General features: G+C 32.9%; 1 protein-coding gene across 14 annotated transcripts in view; it reads left to right on the top strand.

Moving 5' to 3' along the window:
• Picalm (phosphatidylinositol binding clathrin assembly protein) overlaps nt 1-19,560 on the top strand; it is a 100,135-nt gene that overhangs the window by 73,136 nt on the left and 7,439 nt on the right. For 5 of the 14 annotated variants that reach the window (XM_021725156.3, XM_013357658.4, XM_013357663.4 and 2 more), the window contains 7 exons: nt 5,444-5,551; nt 7,554-7,685; nt 7,781-7,811; nt 7,990-8,089; nt 10,736-10,759; nt 12,187-12,246; nt 14,433-14,537. In XM_021725156.3, coding sequence (XP_021580831.1) covers nt 5,444-5,551; nt 7,554-7,685; nt 7,781-7,811; nt 7,990-8,089; nt 10,736-10,759; nt 12,187-12,246; nt 14,433-14,537 — 560 coding nt within the window. The remainder of the gene's footprint in view (nt 1-5,443; nt 5,552-7,553; nt 7,686-7,780; nt 7,812-7,989; nt 8,090-10,735; nt 10,760-12,186; nt 12,247-14,432; nt 14,538-19,560) is intronic. The other 9 variants (XM_078046815.1, XM_013357659.4, XM_013357666.4 and 6 more) reach the window with 3 other exon arrangements.

Below are 19,560 nucleotides of genomic sequence, written 5' to 3'. Positions count from 1 at the left end.
AATAATCAATTGGAGTAATTCCTTCTTGTTATTGTAATACAAAACTGTCAAACCCTGTTTATAGGATTATTAACAACCCAGAAAAATCGGGGAATAGCTGTATATCTCAATATCCTCCACCCCTGCTAGAGGAAGACATGTATCTGATTGTATGGTGCTCAGTGTAATAGGTAGCTTGTCCTTATGGAAGCTGTAAGAATATGAATTAATTGTAAGTCAAAGAGTGGGTTTTAGTCCTAAGTATGCCATATATGTGAGTGTGACCTTGTCTAGGCTTCCTTCCTGAACTGTAAAACTAGACTAATGAAGATAGATTAGTATTGGCTAAAAAGTAAATTCTCTCTCTCCCAGAGCATCACACACAGATATACACTTCCAGTTTAGTGAGATATGGTCTCACTGAGGCTGACCTCAAACTTGAGATCCTCCTAGTTCAGCTAGCTGGGATGGTGGGCATGTAACACTGCACTTGGCCTTCATGTATTTCTTTTTTTAATAAGATAGGATTGGTGTGTGAGTTTTTTTGTTTTTTGTTTTTTTTTTAATTTGATGCAAACAGTAGTTTGGTCCTCTCTCCTCCTCTTCTTCATCTATAGTATAGTATGGAGTTTAGGTTCTTTTTTTTAGTATGTTCTAATTTGAAGAACCCTAGATGCTTGGTCTCCCCCTTTTTTGTTTTATTTTTAATTTTCTTTCTTTACTTATTCTATCCCTTTTTAAACTGTTCCTTCTCTTTCTTTTTCTTTCCTCCCTCAATCACTTCCTCACTTCCTGCCCCCACCTGGCCCGCCCTAATTATCCCTTTCTGCCTTATATACCCTGTCAGAATTTTTTCTGGCATTTAAGCTTATCCTAACACTAGCTTTATGTCACAAGCCTTCTATTGTAGGCTGGCTTATTTGGAGGTAGGTAATGGCATCTCGAAAATTTATCAATTTATTTATACAGAAGATACTCCCCCACCCTACCAAAATGAGTTTTTTAGAAATTTCTCAAGAAAAAATATTTACTTTTTAATAACGCATTTTTGGCTAATTTTGTTTTCCTTAATTAAACACATTATGGTGGTGTTAATAGATGCCTCTGCTTTAATTCAGACTGAAGACTTGTAAATTTTCTGAAGAGTATAAAACATTTTAATATTAGAAGTTGTGGAATTAAAAGCTCTTTGTATATTCATCAGTTTTCCAGATAAATTATTGGCCAATGGTAGAGCACTGCTTTAGTTATCAAACTTCAAAATTCTGCGTGTGTGTGTGTGTGTGTGTGTGTGTGTGTATTTATTGTAGTTGATATCTTTATTTAAGCTGGTGTTAAAAGTATAAACAGCCCAAGTAAAAAATTAGAGTTCTTGGTATTAAGAATTGGACATGGTTGAATATATTTAAAAACAGAATTCATAAGGACATTTGATGGAAGAAGTATACTTGGGGTCTAGCAAACTTGAGTTTGAATTCCAGTTCTACTTCATTAACTTGACTTGAATTTAAGCAAGTATTTAACCTTTATAAGCCTGTGAAAGTTGGTATAATAGGGTTTTACAGTATTGTCAGAAGGTTTACATATATAACAGTTGAACATCTAGCACTATGCCTGGCATATTGCAATATTATCATAAAACCAATACTACTAAAATCATCTTGTATGTGTGGACTGCTTTATTTTTTGAATGTACATTTTAAATTATTCATCAGATATAATCTTAAGCAGTGATTATTTTTGCATTGCTTTTACATTTTAAAATTACCCAGGGTTATTTGCTTTTTTGGTTCAGCATTAACAAAGAAAAGCTCAAAAAGTTCATAAAACTTGTCATTTAAAATTTTTTTTAAAGATGTTAACGGACTATTATTTTATTCATTTATTTATATGCAGTGCTAAGAATCGAACCCAGTGCTTTTAACATGCTAGGCAAGTGCTCTACCACTGAGCCACAACCCCAGCTCCCAAAACTTGTCATTTTTAAAAGAATTGTTATAGCTATAGTAAATTTTGCTTTTCTACTTAGTAGTTAGTATAAGGTGAATCCCTAAGTTAAACTGAAACTCCAGGTAGGTCCTACAATCAAACAAATGGGATTTCAAGGCTTGATTCTACCAGTTATTATATCTTTGACCTTGGATAAATTGTTTAATCTCCTAATTTCCTCATGTATAAAATGGGGATGATAATAATAATAATTATCTCAGAGTTGTTGTAGGGTTTTAATAATGTCCAGTTTATAAAGCTTTTGCATAATGCTTAATAGTGTTTAATAAGTGGTAGTAGTTACTTTCACAAATATAAAGCCTAATTTATTAAGAAACTGCCACTAAAATTTATTAATAGCCTAGCCAAATTTTCTTAAAGGTGTTTGAAATGCCTTTCTGCCCCAAAGCTTGTCATTTGTGTGCTTTTTTATTAATTTATTATTATCCTCTTGAGATATACTCTTCAGAGTGGTGGTTTCCAAATATTACTATTTGGTTGCTGATCATTGACAATTTTCACTGGGCTTTGTGAAACAAAAGATGAGCATGACAGTGCAGTTATTATTTTATAAAGTTAACCTTAATTCAGAATCCCATCCCTTCTCTAAATTTTGCTTTTGCAATAGTGACTTTCCTTTTTTGGTCTTTGTTTTAAGTAGCTTTAAAAATTTAAAAGATGGCAAAGTGACAAAGGTTTGCTGGGAGTGTAGCTCAGTGCTAGAGCACTTACCAACTATGCACAAGACCCAGTACCACCCATTTTTTTTTTTTTTTAAGTAACAGAGACCTTTAAGTTGATGATGTTCATTAAAATGACAGTGCAAAACTCTTATCTTGAAGGTGTGTGCTACATGTATTCATTAATTATTTGGAAGATCGTTAACTTGGAAATAATTGCTTGCTTCCCTGGTCGCTAATCAGCTATTATTATGATTACTTAAAATTTTTATTTTTACACTTTTCCTCTGTTTACATAGATATATTTTTAAACGTGAGATATATACTCCGGATTATTTTATATCCTTCTAACCATTTGTCTTTTTAGGTAATAATACTGTACTTTCACAGACTGATGCTCCTAGGGACTTCAGGAATGGTTCCTCTCTGTGTAGGAAGTAATTAAGTTATTTCCATATTTCTTGAAAGGATAAGCTCGTTTTGTTACATCAGTCACATTCCAGAAAACTGGAACATTATAGCAGGAGAAAATAGAAGTTTCATTTATTGGTCTAGTTTTAAATTTTTGTTGCTTGTATGATCTAAAGATAAGTGATAATATAAGCAAGATTACTGGAGTGCTTTAAACAAACAGTATGATAATTCTTGCAGTGTGATGCTTATCACATGGGTATGAAAGTAAGCATGATAGATTTTTGTCTTTCTTTCTTTCTTTTTTTTATTGTTGGTTGTTCAAAACATTATATAGTTCTTGATATATCATATTTCACACTTTGATTCAAGTGGGTTATGAACTCCCATTTTTACCCCGTAGATTTTTGTCTTTCTTGAGTGTATGTATTGATTCTTTATGTAAAATCCAGTAAGCCCATGGTATAGTTACAGGTTGCCCATTTTAATATGTTGTTAAATCAGTTAATCTTGGATTCTAAGATCATTTTAATGAATTGTTGAAAGATTTACATATTATTTTGTATTTGATAGTTTTTTGAATAAAGAATAGCTTAAGGGTTGAAATAAGAGCAAAACTGTCTAGTTTCAAAAAAAAATGTGTCCTACATTTATTATATGATCTAACATGCTACACTTAAAATAGTGTCATTGATGTGGATGTACCACCTTGAATCAGTGGCATTATTTGTTTTAATATATATTTTTTAGTTGTAGTTGGACATAATACCTTTATTTTATTATTTATTTTTATGTGGTGCTGAGGATAGAACCCAGTACCTTGCATGTGCTAGGCAAATGTTTTACCTCTGAGTCACATCCCTAGCCCGAATTGGTGGTATTATTATTGTTAATAATTAATTATGGTTTTCTATATGTTTGAGGACTCTTGAACTTCTCAATCCAAATCTCTTCCTATATTTTACATTTTTCTTTAAGATGAGTCTTTCGAGTATAACATAACATCATTTTAGTTTTTTACATTTTGGTGGTACACATTGAGAATTTAAAGTAAGATTTAAACTAAAAGTCCCTTTTCAGAAATATGGAAGAAGAAAGAACTTGTGTTTAGAACTTGCAAAAGTTCAACTTCTCCTTAATGATGTAAATGCTAAACTTCTAATATTAGGTTAGTTTTGTTTACTTTCTAATTTCAGAGAGTTTAGAGATAGAGAAGGGATCTTAGGAGCCATTTATTACTATATCCTATGGGGCAAAAGAATTTATGTTTTGGGATCCTTGCTAGACTGCTGTTTATTTGGATATACTCAGTGATTCACTTTCTCAAGTCATGTGACAGTCCAGGTACCTTGACATAATTTTAATTATTATTTTCAGCTTCTAGAAATTCAGAATCTCAATTCAGAAAAAAATCTCATTTCAGAAAAAAATACAGTCTCACAGTCAAAGATCTTAGATTTGTTATTTCATTATGAGCTGGCCTTAAAAATGGCATTTATTTGCTTATTTCTACTGGCATCAGTGTAACAGGCAAGAAGAACAAGTTATTCTGATGATGGATTGGTGTTGTAGGCTAGAGTTCTATACTTATCAACCCTACTTTGGAAAGTAGTAAAGTTGAAGTTAGACTGTGGTTGGACAATTGAAAGTAATTTATATTTTTTCTATAATATTACAAAAACATTAAACACAGGTGGACATGTGGATTAGTGGGTTGCAACTTTCAGAATTTGACTTCTCAGATGAATTTAAACAAATATTTAGCTTTTGATTAAATGTTGGGGAAAGAAAGAAGAAAAGGTGAGAGAGAGATGAAAGGTAGGTAGGTGGAGAAAGACTTTATCTTGGGGGATATTCATATTTTTGAAAAACAAAACAAAACAAAACAACATAGAATATGGTCCCTTACATTGCTTATATATTCTCTTGCAAAATCTTGGAATTTTAGAATCCTTAGTGTTTTATAAGCATACAAAATTAAGGTGAATGATAAGCAAAGATTTTATTTCTCTAATGAAACTAGTTCAACATTAGTTGCTCATTGATTAGTTTTTTTTTTTTTCTTTCAGTGCTGGGGATTAAACACAGGGCCTCATGTGAGCTAGGCAATTACTCTACCACTGAGTTATATCCCCAGCCCTGTTTTAGTTTACTGTGTGAGTGGATGGTTTTTGGTAGGGACAATGTAATCATCACCCCCCCCCCCAAAAAAAAAAACTGTAGTTGTATAGAATACATTTTGCTTGAGGAGTTAGCTTTGTTTTTTGTTTGGGGAATTTATTGCTTTTTCCATTCTGTTATCAGTATTAAAGACCTTTAAATGTGGATTTAAATTCAAGAATTGAAGTGTTTTTATTTTTGTTTTCCATTTTGGTTTTTCTCAGGATTCACTCCTTCTCCAGTTGCACAGTCACATCCTTCAGCTGGCCTTAATGTTGACTTTGAATCTGTGTTTGGAAATAAATCCACAAATGTTATTGTAGATTCCGGGGGTAAGAAAATATTTTTATTAAAAGTATTATAATGTCCTAATTTAGATTCTGTGCAAGGAAAGATAAAGATAATGCTGCTTTTAAGCATTTATAAGTAGATTACATTGGAGAAGCCTATGAAATTGTCCCACCTTCCTTCAACCACTAGGTAAGAATTTCAAGGAACTGTTATTTGATACCTTTTTATTGGTGGCAATTTAGACCCTGGAAATTTTGTCACAGAGCAAAATTAGAAAAAAACATTTCTCAGTAAAAAGCCAAGTTGCTAATGATTATAGAGTGCTGTGCATTTTTAGTTATTATAATTTATACTTTATTGAAATGAATAATAACTTTTTTGTGTTGCAGTGTATGAAATTGATTGTTTTTGAAATGGAAAATACAACCTGTATAATACCTTAACTTGTTGTAAATAGTCTATATATATAGAACACATTAAATATTAGGCCTGTAGAGTGTAGGAATATTTTTTTTTATTTAAAGGGTGATTTTTTTTATTATAGTGTACTCATTCATTTGTGTTAAAAGAATTTATAAATCTATAGGACAAAGTTTGCACTTGTGCTTATTAATACATTGTTAATCTGGAGTTTATAAAGTTCCTATGAAAGGATTAGTTTAGTAGTAGAGTGCTTACTACACTCTGGGTTCTATCCCTGGTACTGGAAGAAAAAAAGAGTTCCTGATATTATTATTAGCATGAGATGGCCTTTGATTATGATTAGTTGTTAAAATTTATCCATTTAAAGAGAATATAATTGATGTATTCCTAGTTATGTAATTTTCAATTTGTTATTATCCATAAAATAAGAAGCAAGTTTGTATGTATGGATTAAGGATTTATTTTTTTGTATATTATACTTTTTCCTTATGATTTAAAAAATGTTTTTCTTAATTAATTTTTATGTGGTGCTGAGGATTGAACACAGTGCCTCACACATGATAGACGAGCACTCTTCCACTGGGCTACAACTTCAACCTTTGTGTTTTGTTTTTTTTTTTTTTGCCTAGGAGAAAGAAAGTGGAGATTAGTTGTTTATGTTTGGTAAACCACCGTCCTTTAGTGACTTTAAGAAATCTCTAGCATTCCTAGATCATGCTATTGAGTCTCTTGAGTGGCTTGGTTTGGTCAAATTTGCTTTTCCTTCACCATTTGGTGGGAAACATTGAGTTTTATTTTCATTTTCAAGAAATAATCCTACTTTATTAGAAGAATAATTAGAGTAGTTTATTAATACTTAGGTTTAATTTAGCTTTTCTCTACTTTGAAAAATATGAAAAGAATATGAAAACTTTAAGATATTTCTTAAAAAGAACTTTTTTCTCTATTTTTCTTTCTTTTTTTTTTTGTCTTATTGGGGACTGGACTCAAAGGTACTTTACCACTGAACTACATCCCCTGTTCTTTTTTAATATTTTAAAATTTGAGATAGGATCTCACTATAAATTGCTGAGTCTAGCCTTAAACTTGGAATTCTCCTGCCTCAGCCTCCTGAGTCAGTGGGATTCCAGGAGAGTGCCATCATGCCAGCTAAGATATATTTTCTACTTCTATTGTTATATAATTGAGGGTTCAGAAAATTTTGCCTGGAGAAGGGGCAGAATTACATTTCATTTCTTACCCTTTTTTATCCCCTTTATTCATCATTTTTTTCTAGTTGTTGATTGACCTATATTTTATTTATTTATTTATATGTAGTGCTGAGAATTGAACTCAGTGCTTCACACATGTGAGGCAAGTGCTCTATCACTGGGCCACCTAATGCAATTTTGTCATAAGACATTAAATGACTTCTGTCAAAGCAAGAGCAGCCTTCTCAGCCAGTTCACTTTGAAATAGTAAACTTCTCTTTTTTCCATTTGAGGGTATTTACTCATGCCCATTTTTTTGGGAGAACATTTCCAGTCATCAAAGAAGTAGAAAAGGCAAAGACCTCCTTCAGAAAGGTGTAGCACCATAAAGTTCCTTACAAATCCTATTTCATTTGTTTGTAACTTTAAGGCTTTGATGAACTAGGTGGACTTCTCAAACCAACAGTGGCCTCTCAGAACCAGAGTCTTCCTGTTGCCAAGCTCCCACCTAACAAGTTGGTGTCTGATGACTTGGATTCATCTTTAGCCAACCTTGTGGGTAGTAAGTAATCTTGGATTCTTCAGTCATCTTTTAAAATAAGTTATTTTATTAAAATGAGTCTGGTTTTAAAATGCTTTATTTTTCTCTATTTCTAGATCTTGGCATTGGAAATGGAACCACTAAGAAGTAAGTGTTTTATGTGTATTCTTTCCCCATGTGTCATTTAGAAGTTGATTTGGCTTTCATCTCAAAAGTATGTATAGAGATGTCAAGTCTGCATTGTAAATGCTCTGTTCAGTCTGTTTAGTATAGAACCTTTAAAATTATACATTTAATATTCTCATTTACATTTATTTATTTAAAGTGATGTAAATTGGAGTCAGCCAGGTGAAAAGAAATTGACTGGAGGATCTAACTGGCAACCAAAGGTTGCACCAACAACTGCTTGGAATGCTGCAACAATGGTGAGTTGGAAAAGCCCCTGGTGTGAATGTTTAATTTAAATGTGTAACTTGAAAATGTTTTTAAAGTGATAGGCATAAATGAATAGTTATTGAGTTTTAAATAGATAATTTGTATTTCCTTGGAAGCTGTTTGACTATGTTTGTCATGTACATATTTAAACATGTATTTAAGGGTCACTTTGTGCTAGGTCTCATTCTAATAAGTAATGTGTGATTTTTGCTTAGTGTTTATATGAACCCTCTATAGTAAGAATTATTATTTCCCCCATTTTATAGATGAAGAAACAGAGGCACAGAGTTACTAAGAAATATGCCCAGGGTCAAAGAGTTCTTAAATGATAGAGTGCATTTTTAGAACCTAAGAAGCCTGGGAGTTGCAGAACATTTGCATTTGAGATACTGCTGGTCTCTAATTTATTACTTATTTGTCTGAATATAAAATCTTTATTTTTCTTCAGATCTCACTTTTGGTAAAGGAATGACTTGTTTGGTTTGTTTTTTCTTTCTTTTTTTTTTTAATAATGTCATTATAGAGTTGATTCTCATTGTTAGCAGTTAAATATTTACTGTCACCCTGAACACTGAACCATTGCTAGGGGAAATTTATACATATCTACATTTATCATACAGATTTTAATTGTAAATCCTAAAAAAAAAAGCCTAAATCTAGTCAATTCTGTTCTCCTTTCTTTACAAAAAGAATATGAAGTTCTAAAGTATAAGTTTACAACATTATTAACTTTGAATTCTAGCTCTATCCATCTGACCCCAGAACTAGAGCTTCTTGCACTGTACTGGACTGTCCTCTACCTTCTCCATCCTCTGTTAACTTCATGAGAACTGAAACATTACAGAGCATTCTTCCCCTTTGCTCCTCTCAGCTGGAAGAGGTGCATCAGGATACTCAATTTTTATGCCCCTTTGCACTTGTATGGCTAAGAATGACTTGGAAAGCCCAATGAATTTTGATTTGGGCATTTTATATTTTATCAGTTGGTAAATTTGCAAATACTAAATACATAAGTAATGAGGTTTAATGGTATTTGCTGATTATACACTTAGTATCTAGTACTGAAGAGATTCTAATAATGGTTTTAAACTGCTGTAAGGCATGGTGTGCCTAGAATAGCTTGTGGCTATTTCCTTATCCTTGGCCAGCTGTTATCTTATAATCCACAGGTCTCCCTCAATCAGAGAAGAGCATACTCCTTCTCTTTCTTATGGAAACCTTTGAAGCATGCATTTTTTTAAAGTGATGTAGTAGCAGTGTTTTGATAAAACAGGCTACACATCATAGCCTTCCTTTTGTTATTTGAGATCTCCATTGTCCTTGTTATAGCGTATTTCTTGTTTTTAAATCCCTTCTAGGACATCACCCTGTTTGCTTTGGATTACTGAAATTGTCTTGGGTTATTAAAATTAGTAGGGATAAGTTAAAAATATAATGTGTTGATAAACTTTGGTGTGACATTACTTAGAGTCTTATTAGCTTCAGGCTTCATAAAAGGAGAATATACTGAAATTTAGTTCCCTTTTTATGGCACTAATTTTTCACAGATACTTGTCACTACCATCATTAAAAATACCTGGCATTTAACTAGTTTGTTTTTATGTACATATACCCAAGCACATATACATACTCTATTTAAAGTTTATAAGTGGTGCTATTTGGGGAGACTGAAAGTATATCATCCTAATTTTAAGTATAAAATTGTTTTTCCAAGTGCTAAACTGTTGAAAAGCAGATTTAAATTAAAATCAATCTCTTTTCACCGTGAATGAAAAGCAGATTTAAATTAAAATCAATCTCTTTTCACCGTGAATCCAATGTTTTCCCCACTGTACCACTGGGAATAGTAGGAGGTTAGTGGATTTTATGGTCTCCTGTGTGAATTATACATTAATAATTTGTGAGGAGTGACATAAATACAAAGTGTATTAGCATTTAGTATTTGCTTATTTTATATTAAGTTGATATTAATCTATATGAAACATAACAGATTTTTAAAATAGCACTTTTAAGATTGACCTGACCACTAGAATGTAATAGGCATCTGACCATTTAGAATTTATACACAGTTGATAGCAATACTCATGGTCCTGACTTGTAAATGGTAGTGTGTATCATCTCTTAATGAGATTTTATTAAAATATTTACATGTATTTTAACGCGTTTCTTCTTATTGACTAATGTGTGGGGCCAGTAATGTGATTTACTACATAAGATAAACTGCCGCTTATGACATTTCTTTACATCTCTAACCTTTTTATCATTAATCCTTAAACACTGTCAAGGTTTTTAAGTGTTTTAAGACAAATTTATTAGAGTTTTATTTCAAAATCTTTCATTAGTACTTTCCTGTTTTGTACTAAAGATTATCTGATGTGACCCTGTTTCAGGATGCACTGCATATATAGAACTACTGTATATATAGAGATGAAGCTAAAGTCGCAGTTTCTCTTGTCAACCTTGATAGTGTTTTTGTATAGATGTTCTTTCATTAGATATTGGGTGTACAAGGGATTTTAGGTAGTTGGTGAATGTACATGTGAACTAAAATGCTCTCTGTGTATTTTCTGTTGTGTAAGTACTTGTTCTAATCCAGTGTTATTGCATTATGTAATTGTTCTCCCTGGGAAAAACAGAATGGCATGCATTTTCCACAATACGTAAGTGACCAAAAACTAGCCTTTTTGCAATAAATTGGCATGCTATTAACCACTGCTGCAGCAGAATCTCATAACCTTCCGGCTATTACTTGTTTTCACATTCAGATTTTCAGTGTGTCAAAAATTCTTCCTAGCATCTCCTGGTTTCATGGGCATCTTGCAGAATTGATTCTGATGGTGGCATGGGAAATACCAATTTTTTTTCTTGCTTAATATTCCGCCATTTGCTGCCAGATGGCTGGGTGTCTGTGTGTGTATCTGTGCTGCCACTATGCACTTGATGACTTCTGAATGAAGGGAAATGTTGATTGTGGTAATGTTTAAAATAACAACTGCATGAAATCTTACAGGCTTCTGCTATACTTGGCAGTTTGTCTGCTGCTCTTGCAGATCTTGATTTTTAAGTAGGGAGAGACCAATAAGCCCTACATGCTCACTGAATTACTAAACTTTTAACTATTCACTTTAGTGTTATTTTTTTTAAATGTTATGCTTTATTTAACTTCTCCATGCGTATATTCAAATTTTTTATATAATTTCAGTTTATTTTTATTTTTATGTTTCAGCAGTATTATTGGTCTTTCACCTGTATTTAGTTCCAGTCTTCATTACAAGAAACACACAGAGGGAATGTTGTTAAGACAGCAACTATATCTAAAATAACTCTGGTCACACAGATTATGTATTTACAAATCATCTGTTAAAAGTAGGAAGGGGAGGGTAACTTAAAAATCTTAGTGGTAGCTGGTTCTTTTAATCATTAAAATATACACTGCCTTAAAAATTCATTGTATCTGAAATAATTTTTGGAGGAAATTAGAAAGTTAACATACATACATACTCTCTTTAGAACTATGATTCATCAAAATAGTCATACTCAGTAGTAGTTAGAAATCATTGAGGTCCTTAAAACTAAATGTTTTAGAGGATCAGGTCACTTGCTTTGGGATCTTTAATACTTTTGTTCTTTGAGTGCTAAAAAAGTGAACTACCTAGGAAACCATTTAGCCCTATTGCTTTTTCTTGTTCAAATTTTTTTAGGATAGTTGATAGACTTTAAAATCTTAGAACTTTGATTATTATAAAAATCCAAAGGTTTTTCTTTTGGCCATGCTGGGTATCAAACCCATGGCTTCATAGATGCTAGGCAAGCACTCAAAAAATTTTAAAGCTGTACATTGAAACCTTAGTTCACTAATTGTATCTAAGTTTAAGTGTTATCTTTTTCTTTTTAAATAATTCTGCTTTTCTGCTAATTTCAAGATACTTTTTATTGAGCATTAATTGACACAGTTAATTATCACTTGATCACAGCTGTCTTAGCAAATATTTGTGGTTTTTAGTGGAAATATAGCTGTTAATTCCTTGAACTCAGTTGATATATTTGAGTTATATGCTCTTGTTTATTTTTTCTTTTACCCTATTAGGCACCTCCTGTAATGGCCTATCCTGCTACTACACCAACAGGCATGCTAGGATATGGCATTGTAAGTATTTTTCCAGATATAATTTTTGGTAAAGACATTTAAACCTAGGACCTTTGCGATCCAGGTGTGATTATCAGGATTGGAGACAGTCATCCTGGTGACCAGGCCACATCTTAGAGCCTCATTTCTCCAACTAATGTGAGATGAATGGGGGGCACAAGATTTCCAGGGTGCCTTCTCCTTACGGGGGGAGGGGGAGCAAGCCAGGGGCAGAGAGGGCGATGAGAGCTGGGGGGGCCGGGCACAGAGGGCAACACTCTGGGTTCAGCCCAGACATTCTTCAGCAATATGAATGCTTTGGTTTCTTTGGTATGTCTAGAATAATCATTGTATAATAAATATTATTTATGTTCACTATTAATTATTTGTCTTATTTTTTCCCCTCATGACATCATGAGGCATGTTGTTTTCCATTACAACCTCATTTAAATGTTAATGTTAATGCCAAGTTTTTGTTGTTGCAACTTTACATTAAATACCTTTTGTCTTCTTACCTTACTACTATCAAAGAAGAGAGGGATTCATGTTTTTCTTGAATTGTAAGCACAAATTTTAGTCTGGTATAGGCCAGGGAGATTTTCCTATAATGATTGTTACAGTACCTACACAGTCTTTTAACCTTTAAGGTTCCTAAAATCAACATACTACACTGCCCTTGCTTTCCTAACCCTTTTAATATATAGATAAAATATATAGATAAAAATTGGAGGTGGCTTCATCCCACTAGTATATTTTGAGGAACTAGTGCTTATAGAAAACAGCATCATGTCCCTTGCTATTTTTACTGTGTCTGCTGTGCCATATACATACACAGTATGCAAGTAGCTCCTTTCATACATGTGAACAAAGTTCATAACCTTTGGACTGATGGTCATGGCCATAAACATAAAGCAAAGCTCTTGATACAAATAATCCTGTATTTGGGGATGGGGATATAGCTCAGCTGTTAGAGTACTCGCCTTTCATGCACAAGGCTGTAGGTTCAGTCCCCAGCATCACTACCACCAAGCAAAACAAAACAAAACCAAACCTCTCTTTGAAAGGTTAAATATACCTTTTTTTTTTTTTTTTAAATATAAGATTTTAGTGTGTTGTATTTTTAACCAAAGTAATAATAGCAGGGTTTCGTGCATCTTATTTTTTTAAAGAAAAGTTTGGTTGAGATTCAATTTTAGGTTACTCTAGAATGAATTAACTTTTTTGTGAATTTAAGTCCCTTCTTGATTTCGTTCTAAAAATATCTAAAATAAAATAAAAGAAGTATATAAAATAAACTTCTTTTAAAAATGGTCAGCCAGACATGGTGTCACATACCTGTAATCCTAGGCCCTCTTGAAGGCTTGAGGCAGGAGAATCAAAAGTTCCAGGCCAACCTTAGCAACTCAGTGAGACCGTCTCAAAAAAATGAAAAAGGACTGGGGATGTAGATTAATGGTAAAGTGCCTCTGGCTTGAGACCCCCAGTTAGAAATAATTCATTACATGCAATTATTTTAAAAAATCATTGTCTTGTGATAATTTACATAATGGCATAAAAATTTATTTGATATACAAAGGCCAATTGGTTTACTTTAAAATGTGTTAGCTGTTGAGACATTGAGTCTAGTTTTCTCGATTTATAAACCTGGCAAATCTAGAAATTGAGGAGGAATTTTGGTCTAAATCATTTTGTCCATTGTACTATAGTAAAGTTTAAATTTTGCAACTCTTTGAATAGAAAAAGCTAGACTTTCTTGTTTTTTAAAAGTGAATATACTGCCTGCTGGTTGCAGTTGTGCACACACATACTCACAAAAACTCAGGATGCTGAGGCAAAAGGATCACAATTTCAAAGCCCGCCAGCCTCAACAACTTAGTGAGACCCTAAGCAACTTAACTTAGCAAGACCCTGTCTCAAATTTAAATAAAATAAAATGGAGATATGGCTTAGTGGTTGAGCGCCCCTGGGTTTAATCATTAGTACCAATAAATAAATAAATAAATTTTTAAAAATGAACATGCTAAAGTCTTTCCATTCCCCCAAAAAAGCTTCTCTTAAATTTTTCACTGTTGATTTTATTTGTATTCTTTTCTGTCTATTCAAATCATAGGTACCAGTACCTCTTATTACTGTTGTCTTTGCTTACTTATTCATAGTAAGTAAAATGTAAGTCCATATCCCTTAACTTGATATTCTTCTGGTTTTAGCCACCTCAAATGGGAAGTGTACCTGTAATGACACAACCAACCTTAATATACAGCCAGCCTGTCATGAGACCACCAAACCCCTTCGGCCCTGTATCAGGAGCACAGGTATTATATTTTACATGTAACTTGCAATGTACTTGATTTGGATCTCATGGTGGATATTACTTGCTTCATCTGTTTTCAAATATAATAACTTTTACAAATGTTGATTATTTGGAGGGAAAGGACAGTAGGTTACAAATTTAAAGATGGAAAATTCTTGGCAACTTAATACTTGTTGGATCCAGAGAATTGTTTTTTGAAGTTGAGGAGTCTACTTTCTCTTCATGAGTCTGGCATGCTATCCTTAGCTGTGGAAAAATAGAGCATCATTTTCTTGATTGCCTAAATGGTGCTATAACAAGAGTACTGTCCTTGGGATCTTTGTAACTCTTGACAAGTCTCCAGAAAGTTTTGTATGTCATTTTTTTCATTAGATAACTTTCTGCCATTGAGGATTGTATTCAAAACAAACCAAAAGAAGGCAGAAAAACATGAAATGTCATGCTGATCTAATGAGAGACTTTTCGCATGTTTTTAGGGCTCTATCTCCCGTTCTGAAAATTTACCCTAAAAATATTCAGTCTTTGTTTTTTAACCCATTGTTATTGACACTAGAGGAATTAGACATAAGGTGTTTTGTTGTTGTTGTTGTTGTTCTTTAAGCTTGTACCTGTTACTCTGATAAGAGAAAAATCTTTGTTATTATCTGGTACCTTGTGAAGTGTTAAACTGGCTTTTCTGTGTCTATGGCTCTATTCACGTTCTTTTATAGTTAAGAAATAATTCATTACTTACAGTTATTAAAGCACTCGTTCCATTTCTTAAATGGTTTCCAGTACCAGGACACTGGTGACTATATTTGTCTAATGCTTATTTGAAAATATTTGAGTGAGCATTTAATAATGAAAATTTTGGTATTCCTTTTACTCTCAGTATACATATACATTAGATTTGTCAAGGCATATAGTGTAACATTACTAAGATTAGTTGATGTTGAGCTATTTAAATCTAGTCTCTGTTTTTCATAGACTGAAACATAGGAAGCTCTTTCATTTTTCAGCCTTTTTGAGTATTAAGTCATTTAATAAACTGGCATCTCTGTTGACTGGAAGTGGATTGTGAATTTAGTTCTAAGAAATAAAGTCCTAGTTGGTTATACTTCATATATTTGTCCACATGCCTCTTTCCCCTGCCCTTGTCCATATTACAGTGACTTTTTCTTCCTGTTTCTAACACAGTAGTCCTCATTACTCTGTTGACTTGCTAAAGAAACACAACTGGATTTTGATAACCCTTTAAGAAGTATACTGATGATTCTTAATGAAGATGTCTTCTTCTTATACAATAGAAGCTTCTGCCTGCCTTTTAGGGTTTTCTTTTCTTTTTTCTTTTGTTAGTTGTACTTACAGCATAAAGTATATTGTCATTTATTTTCAAAAATTAATTTGTCCGCTTAAAAAAACTGATAAGAACCTAAATATATTTATGTAAATGTTTTTGTTTTTTTGTTTTTTTAAGGAAAATCTTTAGTCTAGAGATACAGACTTACTAAAAACCTTGATTATAGAAGTGTTTCTCTGATGTCTAGTTAATTACTGTACCCAGTCTACATCTTGTCTTTCAGGCTATATCAGAATAATGCTAACTTAAACTTCAGTACTACCTTTTACTCAAAGTAATCTTTAAAGTAGATAGGTCTACTGTCATCTTCACTCTTTCACAAGTGAAGGAGACTGAGACTTAGAAAGGCTCTTCAACTAAGTACATGGTGCAATGCAACTTACTCCCAGGTATCCTGGTTTTTTGTACAGTACTCATTTTTACTACACCACCTCTACATTTGTAGGACAGAGCCCTTATGGCCACTACAGTAGCCCCATCTTCTTTGTCAGCAGTAAACCACTCTGTAAATTCCTTGGGTTGTCTTATTGGTTTATAAACTGTTTTATAACCCAATAAGAAATATTGGGTTATAAAATACAGTTTTACAATAATATATATTGTGAATACATTCAGGATATATCTACTACACTTGCCAACAGTGTCCACTGCAGAATATTATAGAGAAAAGTAAAATCATGTTATTTTCAGGAAAAGAGATGGAACTGGAAATTCTAATGTAAAGTAAAATAAGCCAGACTCAGAAAGACAAATATCATGTATTTCCCTCATGTGGAGTCTAGTTGGGGAGGAAAGTGACAAAATGAAAGTAGCAAGGAGACTTAGAGAAAAGAATCAGGTGGAAGAGGGAGAGAGAAGAAGGATAATGAATCATACCTTCAACCTTAAAAACATTGTATATGGATTTTGCTTAAGAATGTTAAAGAAATAGTAAAGCTATATCTTAAAAAAAAAAAACAAAACAGGTTTTATATCCTGTTGCCTTCTAAAACCCATATAATCTTTTCACTGAAATATCAGTTTTCATGTACATGGAAAGAAACAGTAAATAAAATGCTTTTTCGTAATAACTTTATGTCAGAAGTGAATGAGAGCATTAAGGTAATATGTTTCTAGTTGAGAAGTTATTGCTTAACCCTAAATATTGTTGATTGAAAAACACACTAAGGAAGCAAATTGAAAACTAGAAAAAAAGAAAATCAGGCAGCAATGAAGTGGCTCATAGAAACTTTGGTCTCACAGAAATCATTTGCATCATTTGAAAGTCAGAATCTTAAATTTTTTCATATTGTTCTTAATTCCTTCCCCCTCATTGTTTTCTGTGTATTTAATCTCAAAGTCCCCACCAGTTGTTCCTCTGTTATTATGGATCCACCCTTCTTGCATTCTACAGCCTTAACCAGTTCATGCTTGTTTTACAACACTCTTCTATGTTCTTGCATGTCTGATTTAATCTTTTATATAGCTATAGATATAATTTTCTATAGGCAGTATTTTGTAGCATCTTATCTCTATACTTAAAAATTATATTTAGAGGTGAGTCTAAATATAATTGAATGTTTAAAACATCCCTAAACTTTTCTTTCATCTTAAAACTACCTTATGAGATCTTCCTATTTGTAAGAGTAATATTGAGTGAATAGAATATTCAGCTGCTTCATTTCCATTCCTTTACAGTTTTCAGTAAGTATCTATTGTTCTACTGCTATTTGTCTTTTCCAAAAAGTCTTCATCTGCAATAAAGCAGGTTTGCCCTTTAGCTGTTCTTTGGTCATTTCTTGTTCCTTTAGTGTCCTTATGAGATTTGGAATTCTTTTTCCTTATTCTGCATTATTTTTCTTTACAATTTTGTGTTTAATGATTCTTAGGTAATCCCTTGGATTGATGTTATCTATTCAGTAGTAGCTGTAACCAAAATAATTTTTTAAACGAAGTACTTTTTAATTGTTCTTTCATTTTTTTGTTTTCCTTTCAGTTGGACTCAAAGTCTTTGAGGGAAAACACAATTGCTTTTTGTACATTGTAAAATAAATGATGGTTTAAATGAAAAATGAAGTCTATCAAATCCCAGTTCTATACTATTGCCAAATATCCTTCTTTACAGCTGGGTGTGTTGGCAAATGGCTACAGTAATCCCAGAGACCAGGGGCGGAGGCAGAAGGAGCACAGATTCAAGGCCAGCCTTTGGCAATTTAGGAAGACCCTGTCTCAGTATAAAAGTTGGGATGTAGAAGTGGTAGAGCACCATGGGGTTCAGTATCAAGTACCCCGCTCTCCTATGTCCTAACATTATAGCTGTTTTTAAAAATATGCTTTAAGTGCATCTTCCTAGATGTTTTACTGCATGGAAAACTCAACGATCCCATATCAATATTTTTATTTCTCCAAAAGCATAGAATGTTAAAGGTCCTTGTAGCTTCTTCTTCTCCCCTCTGCCCCCAGTGTTTTTAGTTGTCCAATGAACCTTTATTTTATTTGTATGTGGTGCTGAGAATTGAACCTAGTGCCTCACACATGCTAGGCAAGCACTCTACCAGCCCCAGGTCCCCGTAGTTTTTACTTTTTCTTTGTTGAGTTGGAAAGATCGGAGATTCTTATGCCTTCTCTTATTGGTGCTTTACATAATGCTTTATATTATTTTTACTGGTGTTTTATATAAATTGGGATGTTCATTGCTGACCAATAGTTTGTAAACTCCACATTTGCAGTGTGTAGCTGTTATGCTATTAAATGAAGGCAATTAACTAGTTACAATCTTTTTATTTCTCCAAAGTATAGAGTGTTAAATTTATTTATTTTGGACTGAGGATTAATCCCAGGTGTGCTTAAAACCACTGAGCTATGTCCTCCGTCCATTTTTTTGTTGTTGTTTATTTTGAAGCAGTATCTCACTGAGTTGCTGAGGCTGGCCTCAAATTTAAGATTCTCCTGCCTTAGCCTGCCAAGACACTGAGAGGTGTATGTCCCCCATACCTGACAGGCATTTATTTAATTTTAAACTAGTATTAAAAGTTTTGTTGGTTTCTTGGTATTAGACTACCAATCTTGTTCAGGGAACATAGGGCTGAAGATGCAAAATGTCTTTGTTTACAGTGGCTAATTTTAAATCTTACTTCAGTTAAGTGTCTGAAAGGAAACTATGGCTTACTGTGATTCTTTTTTACCCTTATAAATACGGATACTATTGGCTTTAGATATTGGAATAATTCAAGTCTTGCAAAATAGGGCATTTTAGGATTTGTTTGAGGGTGGTGGTGGTGGTGTTTTAACTTTCTTGATAAGTTAATTGTGGATATTGGTAGTACCTCTGCTATTAGCTGATCTGTCCATATTATAAAGTTTTTTTTGCCTTGTCAGCTATATATTGTGCTTATTTATACTTGCCCATAACATGAGAGAATTTATATTGGAAATTGAAATTTAGTACCATTGATGAAAAACTGATTCAGTACCCGCCAATGTATACCTGAATGAGTCATAACTAAAATGTTAGGAGTCCCATCTGCTGATCTCTATTGTTAATAAGACAACATGTAAAATAAGGCCTTATTTATTACATTTTTGCTCAGGACATTGTTTTAAAGGCAAAAATCTAACTTCTTATCATCTTAAAATCTTCAGTGACTGAAGTTCTACAAAATCTTCATGAACACCAGTGACCGTGTATATATAGCATTGTGTATAT

The sequence above is a fragment of the Ictidomys tridecemlineatus genome, chromosome 4 (assembly GCF_052094955.1).
Source record: "Ictidomys tridecemlineatus isolate mIctTri1 chromosome 4, mIctTri1.hap1, whole genome shotgun sequence".
Lineage (NCBI taxonomy): Eukaryota > Metazoa > Chordata > Mammalia > Rodentia > Sciuridae > Ictidomys > Ictidomys tridecemlineatus.
The sequence above is the reverse complement of the archived record's forward strand: the minus strand, read 5'-3'. Positions and strand labels throughout refer to the sequence as shown.